General features: G+C 43.7%; 1 protein-coding gene across 1 annotated transcript; it reads right to left on the reverse strand.

Moving 5' to 3' along the window:
• Nucleotides 1–15: 15 nt before the first annotated feature.
• Nucleotides 16–15,358, reverse strand: LOC136431030 (rhodopsin, G0-coupled-like). The gene is made up of 8 exons (XM_066422226.1): nucleotides 15,073–15,358; nucleotides 11,072–11,268; nucleotides 8,897–8,996; nucleotides 6,743–6,839; nucleotides 6,302–6,451; nucleotides 5,636–5,714; nucleotides 2,451–2,621; nucleotides 16–1,971 (listed from the first exon to the last, which is right to left on the reverse strand). The coding sequence occupies exons 1-8, from the start codon at nucleotides 15,167–15,169 to the stop codon at nucleotides 1,012–1,014; spliced, it is 1,851 nt and encodes a 616-aa protein (XP_066278323.1). The 5' UTR covers nucleotides 15,170–15,358; the 3' UTR covers nucleotides 16–1,011.
• Between the last annotated feature and the right edge of the window lie 1,197 nt (nucleotides 15,359–16,555).

A 16,555-nucleotide genomic window follows, 5' to 3' on the forward strand; every position in this document is an offset into this window, starting at 1 on the left:
TGTCATAGATTGTGCCATCTATTGCTTCTCTGTTCTTTGCATTCGAATACCGTGATGTTTTTCTGATTTAGAAAAGAATGACATTGGTGCATATCGTTAGATTAAGACATACAATTTGTGCAGTTGTAAACTGTTATCAATTTTTTACGTAAAGAGGAGACATAGCAACTAGAGGAAGACTCAAAACAATCGTATTGTTTGTCATGAAGACGCCGCAACAGACAAAACGCCTGATGCGCCTTTTCAAACAACCGCTAGGGGTCTCTGTAGTACGCAAGACTCGCAGATGCACAACAGGGACAGGGAAATGCTCTGTTCACAGGTTTCTAGAGTGTAGTAAAAGCACACCCATATTTGAAACCAAAAGTTAACTTCGAGGTTCGAGAAGCGAGAACCAAAAGATCCCAAATGATGAGAAGAGTTGTGATACAGGAGTTTCAAGTTTCATGAAAATGATTTTCTTCACCACCATCATTTGAAATACGGAACAAACCCATTGCATACATAACACAATAAAGGACAGCTTTTATAAGAATATGAAAAGCATACAATTCAATCTATCTAGTTATGACACTGTATATTCCAACTTACATTACAGTAACATATTTGTAGATGTGGATGGCTAACTTTAACAATATCAGAATTCACGCGCACAAATTCTACTTACATTTCAGTACTACATTTTCAGAAATCATCTTTCAGTAGATTTTAAAAAAAACAATTCTATCAAAGAACAACTCAGGCCAGATCAGAAGCTCATATTTAGATAATACTCATTGGGGTACCTTCCCACTATTTAGGGCCCATATGTGTTGCGTACTTACGTGTTTGTCTTAGGTAAAGTTTACGGTTGAAAAAAAATCGTTTTTCTTTCCTTCGGTTAACGTTTGATAACCAGGCTGCACAGCGGTGGGTACTGAAAAAAACGACTTCTGCTCCGCAAACTTAACCTTTATAAATACTAATACGCAACTCATGTGGAATTGAATATACGCACAAGTGTGAAGGGCCCTAATCCACAATATACGCGTGCTTTCTCGACATGCCAAAAACGGTTCTCTTTGTCCTGTCTGTTTTACTTGTTTTCTTTCCATCCGATGTTTTTGAAGCAGATGAGAGTTTTGTATCATCAACCTCGGTCCATCTGACGCCTGACTGATCTTTCGCTCGTCCTTTCGTGCCTGTAGATGTCTTGATACTAGCCATGTACCTGTGCGAGCCCCCAAGATCATGTGCATCTGTACTACACTTGTTGGAAGGCCTGCCCCCTAGCGATTCCGAGGCGCACTTCGTGGGTTTTGTGTCTGTTGGTGGTTGACGCTCTACATTATAGCCCCCGGCCATGGCCTCTGCTTCACGCCATGCCTCGGCTACTGCGTCGAACGCCTGTTGGGAATGACTAGATGAACGTTTACTCACGCGACCTCCGGTGGGTCGAGTTTTCCCGTCCGTGTGGGACTGTCTCGTTCTAGTATCCTTTCTCCCAGACGGTTGTTGTGAAGACCCATGATGACATGTCGTTTGCCTCAGTGACGACGACGACACCGTATTGTGAGAACCACGAACGGACGACGAAGCTGCCCTCTCAGAACTCGAACGTCGCTTGGGTAAGACGTCCAGCAAGAGTGACAGAGACCGTTCACTTCCCGATACTGACGGCCGCTGCGTGACTTCGGGGCCGCCCAAACCCTCCACGCTGGGTCCCCCCGTCTTCAGCCGACTGCACGGAACAATCTGGCCCGTGAAGACTTCGTCGTCAATGCCCAGATTTTCTGACGCCGTCTCCATGACGAAACAGAACCGCCTGGGATTCCTGATATGCACGGCCTGCTCGCGGCTGCTGTAGGCCACGGTGAAGATGTCTGGGTTGCCGGAGTGTCTGCTGTCCTCCGCCGGTGCCCTGGCCAGGTTGCCGCCGATCCGGTTGAAGCAACAGGGGCACATGGTGCGGAGCACCAGCTTCCGGTACACCTGAGGGGAGGGGCAGAAACTTTTGCAATACCAAAAAAATGATTCCACTGCGGAACCACACTGAATCCATACGGTTGTGTTAGCGGCACCACGTAATGAATGTACAACGTAAGACAATATAGAATATGCATAGAAATTCTTCCCATTTCTGTCTCTCTCCTCAATACTCTCTCTCCGCCTTTCACACTAGTACAGCTCATCCTCTCTTTCTGTTAAACTCTCTCTCCCTCTCTTTCTACCTCGCTCTCCCTCTCTCTCCTTCCCCGTTTCTCTCTCTCTCTCTTTCTCCCTCCCTCCCTCCCTCTCCCTCCCTCTCTCCCTCGCTCTCCCCTCTCTCTCCCTCCCTCGCTCTCCCCTCTCTCCCTCCCTCCATCTCTCCCCCCCTCTCTCTCTCTCTCCCTCCCTCCTATCTCTTTCTGTCTCTTTCTCTCCATGCATGCGATTTGTCATAAAATCGAAAGACCTTTACCCCGCCTTACCTCGCTCATGAGCGTGTATAATATGGGGTTGAAGGCACAGTGTGTCTTGGCGGTCAGGGCGGCCACCAAACCGACTTCCACCGGCGGCGGGGGCCCGACCATGGTCCAGATCGCCAGGGCCGTGTAAGGCGTCCAGGATATCAGATAGAGAAGCGTCATCAGGATGCACCGCTGGGTAGGAGGGAGGGAGGGAAGGAAGGAATATTTGGTCAAAAAAACAAGATTCCATTTTTAGGCCCGTGCAGACCCCTAAAATTGTCGTCATCAGAAACCAATATGGTGGCATTGCTTGAAATTGCGAAAGCTTGCGCCGTATAGAAATTGTTTGTGACGGACGTTTTGGACACTTGACATATCTGGCTACTGTGTGGGGTGAGTTGTTCACGTATGATATTATGACACCCTGCATCTTCTTAGCTGTACACTACTGCCAGTACAGATTTCTATTGCTGATCCGTGCCCTTCGGTTGATTCATTATGTTTAGCCATACCTAGTATGGCTAAACATATTGTTTTTATGTTTAGCCATAAGTATGGCTAAACATATTGTTTTCTCTCATGTTTCTTCTTCTTCTTCTTCTTCTCCTCCTGTCAAATCTTCAAATCGATTCATCTCTGTCATTTTTTGACCAAATGACCTGAAATTTGGTACAGAGGTAATGTAGGCAAAAACCAATGTGCGTTCTTTTCCTTTTTTTTGATATTGACCTTGAAAGTGATTTTATTGTGGTTTTTAGGCTATTTTTAGCATATCTTGGCCTCCTGCGCCCTGGTATTTCAACCGAATGACCTGAAATTTGCTGTATATGTGGCTTGAACAAATATTTAAAGGACTACATTCCCATTTTTGGCATACATATATTCAAAACGATTTATTTTGGGCTTTCTTGACAATATTTGCCACTTCTGTCACTTTCAATACTACATATGACCTACAGGTCATTGACCCCTAGTGCCTTGCACCTGGCCAAGCTGGAAGTTTGCTTACGAGGAGGAAAGACCGGACATAAACATTTAACGTGATTATCGGGAAAACACCATGTTCCCTTAAACTCAGTGGTTAAATTGCAGTTTAGGAAATTTTATAACAGAAAACAAGTTAAATCAATGATTTTGTGAATGTTTATTCTAGCATTAGTTATTCCAGATATTTTCAAACTCCAAATTCTTCAACACAACACGGGAGATCGTTTCTCCTCAGACTGGCGCGACACTCCTGTCAAAATTGATTGATGATCTCCCTCTGCCGCCGACTTCATACATGATCAAAGGCGGGTGGTAGGGGGTGCGCGGGGAAACTTAAACATATAATGTAGCGAAGTGTTGCACAAGGAATTCTCACGCTGAGGGGTACATGAAATAATGCTTACAAAATAGACCTCTATGAATCGGGCTACATTCAGCAATGGTAAACGGATTCGGGGCATGCCGCGCAAAACACACGGTCTCACTGGGGACAGGCGTTTTGGTCCCGCACGTTGTCGCAGCGGTGCGTCGCCGCTACGCGATCGAAAGCACGCCGCTGTCTGTCTCGGACCAACACGCGTCTCCCGTGATGTGTAGCGTCCACCAGGCCTTCCTACATGTCCTACGTACGGGCGTATGGATCGTAGAATTCGGCAAAAAAGGAATGATTAGGCCAGTAGAGTCAGTCCCCGGTAAGGTCAATGATTCGCCCGTTTGCGCTAGCTTAAATGAATGTACCCTCTGGTGGCCAAACTTCACTGACAAACTTTCTCCCTATTATCATCATGAGCTTGCGTTAGTCTGGTACTAGTGACTATTATGTGCCGGGAATGTTTATCTATCGCACGCCTTGGAAGGAAGTTCAACCATGATAAATGGTCGGCCGTTGCGAAAATTTGGAATCCCATGCTGTTGATTTTCGTGATTGAATCTGTAAGAAAATATATTTTCATGTCGTTCATGTTTTTGGGACGGACGGCGGGACGGGGTGAATTTTTTCTATCATAACATTTTCGTCCCGTTAGTAATGCAAATCGAATCGTGTTGCACACGAGGCAAAAGACTAAAAACGTGGGTCTTGTGGAGTGTTTTGGAGCGGGAAAATGCCGGATATTAGCGGTGCCGAACAGTGTACATCGTCGCGCGCGGGTGCACGTGGCGCTCCGTCAAAACAAATCCGCTGGTGGTCTAGCGCGGCCACCGAAAATAGACGGAAACACACAGGAGGACTTAGCACCTTCGTTTATGGGGGCAATTGTGAAAATCTTTTGTTACAAATTGTTCGAACATTGAAACATTTGGATAGATGGTTTGAAACTGTTTTAAATAAAGAGATGTTTGTGTAGTTACGTTCGAAATGTTTCCAACGTATGTGAAATAAGTTCAAACATGTTATAAGTTTCAATTCTAATTATTTGAACACTTTAGAACTATTGTGACTTAGACATTCTTTTAATCAAAATAGTTCAAACATATTACAAATATTATATTAAAACCCTCTCGGTGACTTGGAATTGACTCAAATATGTTGTTTTTGGTCATTTCCTTCTTCTCCTGTCAAATCTTCATATGTATACTATGGAAAACTTCATTCTTCCCTGGGGTTGATCTTTTTTAATTCAATTTTGAACTGGGTTGATTATGCGCAAGAGTGTAATTTTCAGCGGATATTTTTCGACTGGTTTACATGGAAATGGCACGGAATATCCCATTCTTGCAAGGGGAGGATTCTTTAATTATTTCTTTCAATTTTGAGCTGGAATGATTATGAAAAAGTCCATTTGTTAGCAGAAGTGTATTTGTTAATCAATAAGTGGATATGGTTGTGGACTGGTCCATATTGTGTTGAGGTGCTACTGGAAGACTCAATTTTGGACTGGGGTGATTCATTTTTTTAGTGCAAGTATTTTAGAATGGTCCATTGTTATTTTGGGAGAGTCCATTTTTTGCATGGCGAGGAGTATGGCTAAACATGCTGTATTTGCTCACAAATGTTGCCTTTCTAGTATTCTAATAATAATGCTAGTTCAGTAGATGAGTTCAGGTGAGTTCGGATGAGTTCGGGTGAGGTGTTTAGGCATACCGCTGTCTACCAATACAAATTAAAGTGCCACTTTTGTAACTATGTTCCGAGACCCGTTATACATATATATTATTTCATAGACAGACCGCATTCAAGAAGAGCATAGTTGAGTAAGGGGAAAGTGCTCAAAACTCACCAGGGTCACTCCCCGTTCGAAGCTGTGCTGGTTACTCGTCCTGATGTCACGCACATCCCGGAACCGATGTTTGGAGAACCTTTCGTTGGAGAAGACACGAAGTAGAATAAACATTGGCAAGGACAACAACGGGCATGGACAATCCAAGGTGTGAACAATACAGGGTGAAATGCGGATCATGATACTGACAGTCGTAAACATTTTGACAAAAACGCCAGCAGGACAAGGGTTAACGTGCTCTAGACGTGGCTCCTCCGTAGCTTTACTCATCCCAGTAAAGAGAGTCTCATCCGAGAGGGCGTCCCTAGCCAAAGCTTGGTACTCATTTTCCCATGAGTCGAGAGAGGACATATGTGTTAAGATTCTAAGTCTAATCCCCGGTACCCACCCTAACCACGAAACCACATTACGTTTTGACATGCCAACACCAGATTAGCAAATGACCAATACAATAAATTACCCCTGACGCCACCGATGTTGTGCCCTTGGGAAAGGCACTTTATACAACTTTCCTCACTCCACTCAAATGTAAAAACGGATGTCTGTTCTCTGTATGTGGCACTTTTAATGTAAGTTATAAAAACTTGAGAACAGTGCCGCGTCGTCCTTGTCTGTCAAAAAGTAAGATAACTGATTGTGTAATTACTCAACATGTGGTTAACTCACTTCCTGACGATTTTGAAGTAACAGTATCCCATGACTGCGACATTGATGACGTAGCCCAGCACGATCAGGACACCCAGGTACACCAGGTCAGCCGTAGAGGTCACGTGGAAGTCGATGGTACAGGAAAGACCAAATGGCTCTTGCTTATACCTTGTAAAAGAAAGAAGACATAGTGGTTGTTTTATCAGAATCTACAGTAGCGATCAATTCTAAAAAAATGAACACTGTTTTTCCTGGAGTCCAATCTCCAATAGATATCAACTCAATTAAAACTTTATTGCACAACAATTGTAACAGGTACAATGTGTGGCACAAGATATCAGGAAAAGTCTCAAAGCTTGTCTTAGGTAAGGTTATGTTTGCATTGCGGGTGATCACGTTCATAAGTGTCTGCCTTTCTTCAATAGACGTGATATACGTGGGGACGCCTAGCGGACCAACCTTGTAATGTTGAACAGTGGTGGAATCGCCATGGTGAGCGCATACAGCCAGGCCCCGACCACGGCCAATATCGTCCTGTTCATTGTCAGCTGACTGGCTGTAAAGGAACATAACACCAAAAATCAGTTGATAATCAATGGTAGGTGACCACCCGCAGTGTTTACGGTGACTGGCTAATGCGACCCAAAGCCACTGAATAAACCATCGAGCGAGCGAAGCGTTCCGACAAGGGTACATTATTGGACGATCTTCAATTCGCAACTTTCTTCTTCATTAAACCATGTTTAGGACGCTATGGCTGTATAACCAATAGGAATTGAGGTTTGTACTTGGTTCACAAATCCTGTCTGTATGATAATGTAGTCTATTCTTTCAATTCTAAACTTGTGGCTATTGTTGATATAATCAATGCCCCTCCTGCGATTAACGTCATTCCGACAAGAGAACATTATTAGATGATCTTTGATTCACAACTTTCTTCTTCATTAAACCATGTTCATGGCACTATGGCTGTATAATCAATAGGAATTGAGGTTTTTGATTGATCCACAAAGCCTGTCTGCATGATAATGAAGTTTATTCCTTCAATTCAAAACTTTTATCGAAGTTTGATTTAATAAATGCCCCTCCTCCGACTTAACAGGCTTCTCCTTAAAGTGTCATCTACCAATGAAAACGTCTTCACGTAGAAGCTGTTTCAAGTTCCTTTGAAGTGGAATGGAGCCATAATTATTGTTGTATTTTTTATACAAGTAGTCACCTGAGTCATCTGATATTTGGCAACTGTCAGGCAATTCTCGCCTCTACCAGGCCTCGTGGATGGCTGCAAAAATAGTAGAAATTGGCCAAATAGAGTGAATAGTATGCTAAGGGAGTCGGCTACGGTGGTAGGGACCATTTGCCCGTAGCCGACTCCCTTAGCATACTATTCACTCTATTTGGCCAATTTCTACTATTTTTCCAGCCATCCATGAGGCCTGGTAGAGGCTAAGGCAAATCGACAAAGGTTACGCAAGATAAAAAAAAGTGGACCTATTTTGCCTGGACCATGCGTCACAGCCCCCATATTCGGTTTTCAATCACCAACCCTTGTTTGAAGTGTCTGTGAAGGCTTTCAATCAAACAAACAAAGGAAAATGGTTTTCACGTCTCTTGACGCACGCTGACTTAATGGGCGATTCCTGAGCGGCACTTGAATCTAAAAAAAATTTTCTTCTGACGCATTCGACTTCATGTTACGTGGCAACAGAGCTAAAAGTAGGTCAGGTAAGAACAGAATACTTGTTTTCTACTGACAGACAATCTAACACTCGATCGTCTTTAGGCCAGTTCGGGTCCGGTGTTTAGGTACGCAGCACTAATCAGAACTTTCAGGAGTTGCACACTCAGATGATGGCTAGAAAATGCATTGACAGGAAACCCCGGGGTGAATTCCAGCTCTCAGAACATTGTTTGAAGTGTCCGTGAAGGCGGTTAATTAAACAGAGGAAAATAGCTTTTTACATCCTTTGTCTTTGACGCCCGTTGGCTGAATAAGAGATACCTGAGCAGCACTTGAATCTGAAAAAAATGCTCTTCTGACGCATTCGACACGTTACGTGGCAATAGAGCTGAAGAACTCGGCCAGGTAAAGATAGAAAATTTGTTCTCCACTGACAATCTAACAAAGCATGTGCTACTCTACCATGAAGTTTTTTTATCTTCTCTCATTAATTTGAAGTCGCGTGTTTTAGCAAAGACGCCAAGGTCAGCTTTGACAAGGGAAACTGTAGCAACTGATTAACATGGTTCACTTTTACGGGGGTGATCCAAAAACAAACGCAATTTGTACCATAGCAGGTTCATTTTTGTATGAAATGAGTTGAATTTTGGCACAAAGGTAAATGAACATCACTTCTTGAGACTGACTTTGGTCACTCTATTTTTCACATTTTTACCAGGGACTGAGTAGACTTCAAGTTAACCACACCATTGGGAGCTCATCGGAGAAAAAGATAAGTGCCAAATTTCACCTCATTTCATACACAAATGAACCTGCTATGATAAAAATTGAGTTTGTTTTTTAATCACCCTCGTATAACACATGTATGAGTGTACACATCTACAAGAAAATTTGAGAAATTGAGGGAAGGATGAAGAAGACAGGGTCCGTACCGTGCTCAGGGCGGCAGATGGTGATGTACCTGTGCACGCTGATGAGGCACAGGGTGTGCATGCTCACCATGGACAACAGGAAACAGCTGAACCCGTACATCTGCGGGGGAAGCAATGGTAACGTAAAAACAATACCTGGTGCAAGAAAATTAAAGGAGGTCTCCATCACATATCGCCCCTGGTGCTGGACACCGTCCAGACACAAACACACCTGTCCTTGGTGCTGAACACTATCCACACACAGATACACATGTCCCTGGTGCTGAACACCGTCAACACACACACACACACACACACACACACACACACACACACACGTGTGCAGCCGCCCTGGTACTAAACACCATCCACACACAAACATACTTGTCCCTGGTAGTGAACACCTGTCCATGTCCTTGATGCTGAAAACCACCCATAAACAAAGACGCATATCCTTGGTGCTGAACACCATCCACGCTTAAACACACCTGTCCCTGATTTTGAAAACTGCTCGAACACAAACACACCTGTCCCTGGTGCTGAACACCATCCACACACAAACACACCTGTCCTTGGCGCTGAACACCATTCACACACAAACACACCTGTCCTTGGCGCTGAACACCATCCACATACAAGGAGCACATGTCCCTGATGCTGAAAACCACCCATTCACAAACACACCTGTCCTTGGTGCTGAACACCATTCACACACATATTTCTGGTGTTAAACACAGTCTAGAAAGTAACAGACATGTCCCTCGTACTGATCATTATCCACACAGGCTTGTTCCAAAACACATAGCTTCGCCACGCAGACATTCACTCCAAAGCATTTACAAAGTAATGCGTTGCAAAAGAGCCATTTCCGTGCAAATGTTGTCAGGGAATGTACAAGCTTTCTAACCACTCTATTTCTATCCATGCAAAATTATAAAATGTCAGTAGTAAAAGCTAAAAAGTTCAGTAATAGACGCAAAAACAGCAATGTTTCCGTCTTTTTCAGTGGAAATTTACGATCTATGGGAGGTTTAAGATGGTTTAGAACAAAAAATGAGAATATAGAGATACTTTTGTAAGTCCGTACTTATTGACAGATATTTGGTGTGGTTTCTTTTGGACTTCAGAACTTTCAGGAGTTGCCTACTGAGATGATGACTAGGAAATGCATTGAGAAGCAACCCCGGGGCGATGTCGAGCTCTCTGAACACTGTGGAAAATTATTCCTCTATGAAAATGATCAGACGTTCAATCTAGGAGGGCTACACAATCAAATATTCAAAGTAAATGCAATAAGGCATTAAAAGGAACGCTTCTACAAAACAAACCCCCAGGCGTGTTCAAGATGTAATTACATTGTGGAAGATCATTCCTCCCTGAATAGGATTAGAACTTCTTTAATTGAATCAAGTGAAGGGATGAAAACTAAGGCCACGGGATTAGGTGGCAAAACCCAAGTGATTTCAATAACGATCTGGAAAGAACTGCAACCCTTTCCCTGGTTTTGAACACAAACATGGCATGTTCACTAGTACTGAACACCATCCACACAAACATGAACACTCCCTAGTACTCAACACCATCCACAAAAGACATGGCCTGTCCCTGGTGCTGAATGCCTTCCACTACATAACCTTTCTCAGTTATAGCGTTACTGAATACCTACAAAAAACATGATCTGTGCTACACACCATACACACAAACCAAAAATCTCTTGTAATGAACACCAATCACATAACTCTATTCGATCCAACGTTTACTCGTGTATAGAGTAAAAACAAAGCTCTTATAAAGTACGCCAATCTTACATAAATGTGTCAGGGCTCGAAATACTGGGTGCATGTGTACTTTTGTGTACCCAAAATTGGAGCTGTGCACCTGCTTTTTGACTGTGAGTGCACTAGAGCATTTACCTTTTTGTGTTGGGCAATATGCATAAAGGTACACTAGTAAATATGCAGCATATTCTTGACATCCAAGTGCCAAAACAAAACTATAGAATCTTTGTTGTATCAAAATTAGTCATCTGTAGAATTTCATATTCAAGTTCTGACACCCTACTGTATATTACGTTGTGCATCCAAAATATTTTCTGAGCGTGTAATTTTTTTCGGTTAGTTGCACCAGAGCACCTTTCCCAGAAACGAATTTCGAGCCCTGTGTGGTATTGACTTGTAAGTAGTCCAGGCTCCTTACCGTGCAGATGGCGTCAGAGAATAGCCATTGGTGGGCGTAACCCGAGGACGCAGAAAACGGATATCCAAATATGGTTATGCAGAGGTCGGCTGCTGCTAGGTTGATGATAAGCAGGTTGGGCGCCTTTCGGCAGAGCTGCCTCCACTTCAGGATAAACAGCAGCACCACTGTAGCGTTACCGACGGTCGCCACCAGACCTAGATGATGGGAAATGGGTTAGCAAATCTGAGCCATTTCTGCGTTTAGTGAAACCTTGGTGTTTAAAAACAGGGTCTCACTGTAACAGCACCTCTGTTACGTTACCGACGGTCGCCACCAGACCTAGATGATAGGAATAGGGTCAGCGGTCCTGAGCCATTTCTACTTGTAGTGAAACCTTGGTGTTAAACAACAGGGCCTTACTACAACAGCACCACTGTAGCGTTACCAACGGTCGCCACCAGACCTAGACGATAGCAATGGGGGTTAGCAATCCTGAACCATTTCTACTTGTAGTGAAACATTGCTGTTTAAAAACAGGGCCTCACTACAACAGCACCTCTGTTACGTTACCGACGGTCGCCACCAGACCTAGATGATGGGAAATGGGGTTAGCGGTCTTGAGCCATTTAAACTTTTAGTGAAACATTGCTGTTTAAAGACAGGGCCTCATTACAACAACAGCACCACTGTAGCGTTACCGACGGTCGCCACCAGACCTAGACGATAGGAATGGGGTTTAGTAACAGCAATCCTGGGCCATTTCTACTTTTAGTGAAACCTTAATAACTAGAGGTCTTGCGTGCGCGCGACACAATGGCTTCCACTTACTGACGGTGCAAAGATAGAACGGATCACTTAACCGATGGCTTTCAAGTGTAGCTGCCCTGTCTAGTTCTTATTGTCATATCTGCAGGCGTACCTCGGTTACCTCGGGTGACCTGTGGGGATACGTTTGAACTGAACTCCCCTTCTGAGAAAGCTGCTCACTCAGGTGTTGACTTTACAAAACATGAATAATGAAAAATTGTCAGGCTTACCGAACAAACTCCGGACGATTTGAAAATCCAAGAACATTGTGGAAAATGAGTCACCTTTTGGATATGAATGTGATTAGAATTTCATCAAGGAGGGTATCATACTCAGCTACGAATAGAAAATGAAAAACTTAAGTTCCACAATCTCATAACTTCGTCCAATAATGTAAAATGGGGGTCCCGTGTTCGAGGAGCAACCTCTCCCTGTAAAAATGTACCCTGCTACTGAAACATGTGACTTGCTGCCCTATGTGCTACTAGATACTACAAGGTGAACAATAACAACAACAATATTGCTTCCATCGTGAACTTGAAACACCGCAAAAGACTCATTCCACGTACTCCAACCGCACAATTAAATCTAAAGATAAATCAATTCACAGCAGCATCAGGCTATATCAGTAGTCTTTCATTGAGATCATGATTTTGCCTGGAGCCGGCCTTACATTAGTTTCACTTTCGAATTTCGTAGAAACTATGAAGTGCACCAATCTTCAGCAATACATACTTATGAGCTCGTTCCATAATTGCTCTGTTCCATCTCTGTACCCATAATGTCACATGAAAATACATTGTAGACGACACGAGCATTCTCATATACAAACCATTTAAATTCGTCTTTCAACCCCACACCCAAAGTATCAGGCAGACAAAAGTATCACATAGTTTTGAGTATGTCTGGTATGTTCACTTCAAAGTAAGACTTTGGCTACAAAAAGTGACGATATTCTGAATGTTGTTGACAATTATTGGCAATGTTGAGCACACTTATTCCACACAAATTTCATGCGTTTCCAGCATCGAAAACATAACCTTCTTGGCGAAGGTAAATATGACCGCCACAGGCTCACGTGACAACACCCGGACTGTTTCAAGCTCCGGAATGTTAGGAACAGGGTGTGCAGAAGATGAAATATGATCAAAACCTACAAATCTACCGTGAGCTTTGCACGACATCTGTGACTCTAGAACCCACCGTGTGGCAAAAGTCAGCGACTTAAATATCCCAAGAAAGATCTTACATTTCGTCTGACCTGAATCTGCTTAAGATAAGCACCGCGTAAAGGTTTCGCCGTGCATGCCCTTTAATAATACCAGATTACCCCAGTACTCAAATGTACCACAAAAAACAGCTAAGATGGAAGAAAGGTCACCTCTGCGCGACTATCAGAAGGGTACTTGCGACCGACAAGGATTATCAGACGTCTTTTGGAATACCTTTTAAGGTGCTGGTTACAGATCGTATAATCTAGTAAATCTTGCGACCGACAAGGATTATCAGACGTCTTTTGGAATACCTTTTAAGGTGCTGGTTACAGATCGTATAATCTAGTAAATCTTGGTCTGCAAACATCTCTGGTAGGTCATGTATGAATAGGTTACACAATAATTCATTCCATTTATTGATTATCTATCCATCCATCCATCCACATCCATCCATCCATCCACCTATCCATCCCCCACATCCATCCATCCCCCCACATCCATCCATCCATCCATCCATCCATCCATCCATCTATCCATCCATCCATCCATCCATCCATCCCCACACACATCCATCCTCCATCCATCCATCCATCCATCCATCCATCCATCCATTCGGCTTCCTGACCATTTTGGAGCAAAACCGTGGCAGGAACAATGGGTTACCGCTGACTTATTTGCTCCGAAAGTATATTTTTCCCCGAGAGGCTGAAGAGTAAGGGCGAGGCTTGACAAAATAGTGCTTAGTATGCTGCTCTACACAACTGATACCCTATAGTACCACGAGCACACAAAGCGGATCTCAACACGTTCTGATCACATTAGCTGACACCTGCCTCATGGTCGATCAAGGGAAGATCATGCATATATGAATTTTTTTTTTACCTTAATGAAAAAAGTATTCTTTTGGGTCTGTCTGTCTTTCTGTCTTTCTATCTGTCTGTCTGTTTGTTTGTTTGTTTTTGAGTTGTTTTTTATACGCAGGAAATATGAAATAATGACGCCAATGTGCTCAACAGTGCCAATAAATGACAACTGGAAGATTTCGATATCCAGAATATATCTTCATTTTTGTTGCCAAAATCACCTGCAAGATCCTAAAAAACTGAATATCCCAAGCATACTCAAACGTAGATAATACCTTTGCCTGCCTTATACGATTTTCAATGATCCAGACAAGGGAAATTCGTGGCGTCTACAATAAAATTGCAAGGGACCTCATGCGAACCGAGATGGAACGGAGCGATTGTTGAACACGTTCAGAAGTATGTCTGACGATAGACGCAGTCCATATCTCTTTTTGAGTCCTCTGTCGACCTAGAGGCGTAAAGCTGGAGACGAAGGCGCCAAGCGTAAATCATTATGATTTTTCGGTAAGAGGATAATGCAAAGCGACTTATTCGCTACAGTTCGCGGCTAAGTCTCTAAGAGGAAGGATTGTAGGGCTGACGAAACGGTTGCGCTTGGGCTGAGCAGACATAAACCTTAAAATGTTAAAGGTAGTCCCATTGTCTTTTTGAGGCCGTAGGGACAGTGGGTTGTTATCCACTGTGTCTAGGGCAGAGCCCAACCCTCTCCTTCCACCGCTTTTTACCTCCCCAACTGATGTCAGGTACCTATTCATTCTAACTTATGAGAGAATCAGTGGCGTCGTGTGGCGCAACTGTAGAACACGCAGCTGTCAAACAATGGGTCCCGGGATCACTCGGGCGGGAGATCTGGCGCATCACCGTCTTGTACGACTGCCAACGAAAGGGTATGTCACCCGGTAAAGGGGCGGTATAATCCTATGCAAGGGGCCAGTTCTGGCCTGTGCACGTACTACTACTACTACTACTATGAGAGAATTGACGCCAGCTTGACCATACCATGCATACTGAAGACAACAGACATCCCTTATCTATGCTGTAGCTCACGGTCTTACGAATTACTTCGGTGATGACATGATAGGGTGTTCATCTCAAACTCTTAGACCGTGTGATATAGGAGAATGCCGCTTACCTACTATGGTGAGATATACACCCATGACGGTGGCGGACACGCCAAGCTCTGCCGGGCTCCACTCGCTGGCTTCTGTGGTGTTGTTGGCCGGGGTCATGATGAGAAGTTCGTGAGGTTCTCGAACTGTCGTGTCGTGGTCGTTAACGTTCAAAGTCGCGTCGTGGTCGTCTAAGTCCTGCCGTGGTCGTCCTAACGTCGCGTTTTCTCATCAACCTGTGCCCAACAGTGACAAGAGTGCCTCCCGCTCAAAGCGATGTTTCACGATTTACCAATAAAATTATAAAAATTAAGCAGTGTCTACTGTCTAACTGAAGTGAGAACTGAAGGAGAAATTGTTCTGAGATGTTCTGAGATGCCCCGTGAGGATTGAGCTCATCGACTGCGACAAAGCAAAATACACACGCCAAGTCTGACGTCCAGGAGAAACTCTGTGAGATATTGAGTTCCCGCGCGTGTCAATGATGTGGGAGCCGTATATTAGCATGCGTCATTAAATCATATAAACATAGGAGACCGGCTGTCAATCAAATTGAGCATTACATTGTTAACAGCCAACCAGAGAAAGCAAGGGTTAAAGACCGATACCATAGCTCCGCCAACCTCCGTCAAAACGTAAAGTAATGGAAATATTTTACGGACTTGCAGCCATGCTCTCATTGGTGGATAATTGTGATGGACAGTCAGGATCGGTCCATTCGTAACGCCGGATGGACAGATTCATGCGCAGACCGAGATGGAACTGTGCGTTTTGATCTGTATGTTTAAGAATGAAAAAAAGAGTCAACTCGACAACAATAATGATGAATATAGAGTCTTATAGTAGATCCGTCTGTTAACGTGCTTTATCATTTTGTTCCTTGCAGTTAGCCCTCAGCCATGAATTTGCATCAAAGGTCATTGATATCATCATTTACCACGACAATGGTATGATGTACACACCAGAGATTATTACTGGTAAGAAGCTAAGAAATGAGGTTTGTCATGCCAGGCACATACGACTGTCATCCCGAATCATTGGGCAAAAAATAAAACTGTCCATCATTTCATCTATCCAAGGCTACTGGCAGATTAGTTCCTTTCATCGAGAACGGTTTTCTAGTTACTCGCACACAGGGAAGGCCATGGCAACTACGTGTCAACCGTTTTACCCATCCAACAAGAGAAGATGTGCTGCTTTTATAAAACTGTCCATCATTTCATCTATCCCAGGCTACTGGTAGATAAGCTCCTTTCATCGAGAACGGTTTCCTAGTTACTCGCACACAGAGATGGTAATTACGTGTCAACCGTTTTACCCATCCAACAAGAGAAGAGGTGCTTCTTTTATCAACGTATTTTTCGAGTTCATCGCACCCAGAGATCATGTGTTGCTCATCAACACATCTTTATCGTTAATTGCACGGAGACGTCAACCTACTGTAAATGCATTTAAGTTCGCGTGGTTTATTTCGCGGTAGGGAGAAAATGGAGCGTTCGCGGTGGT

Source organism: Branchiostoma lanceolatum, chromosome 1 (assembly GCF_035083965.1).
Source record: "Branchiostoma lanceolatum isolate klBraLanc5 chromosome 1, klBraLanc5.hap2, whole genome shotgun sequence".
Taxonomy (NCBI): Eukaryota; Metazoa; Chordata; class Leptocardii; order Amphioxiformes; family Branchiostomatidae; genus Branchiostoma; species Branchiostoma lanceolatum.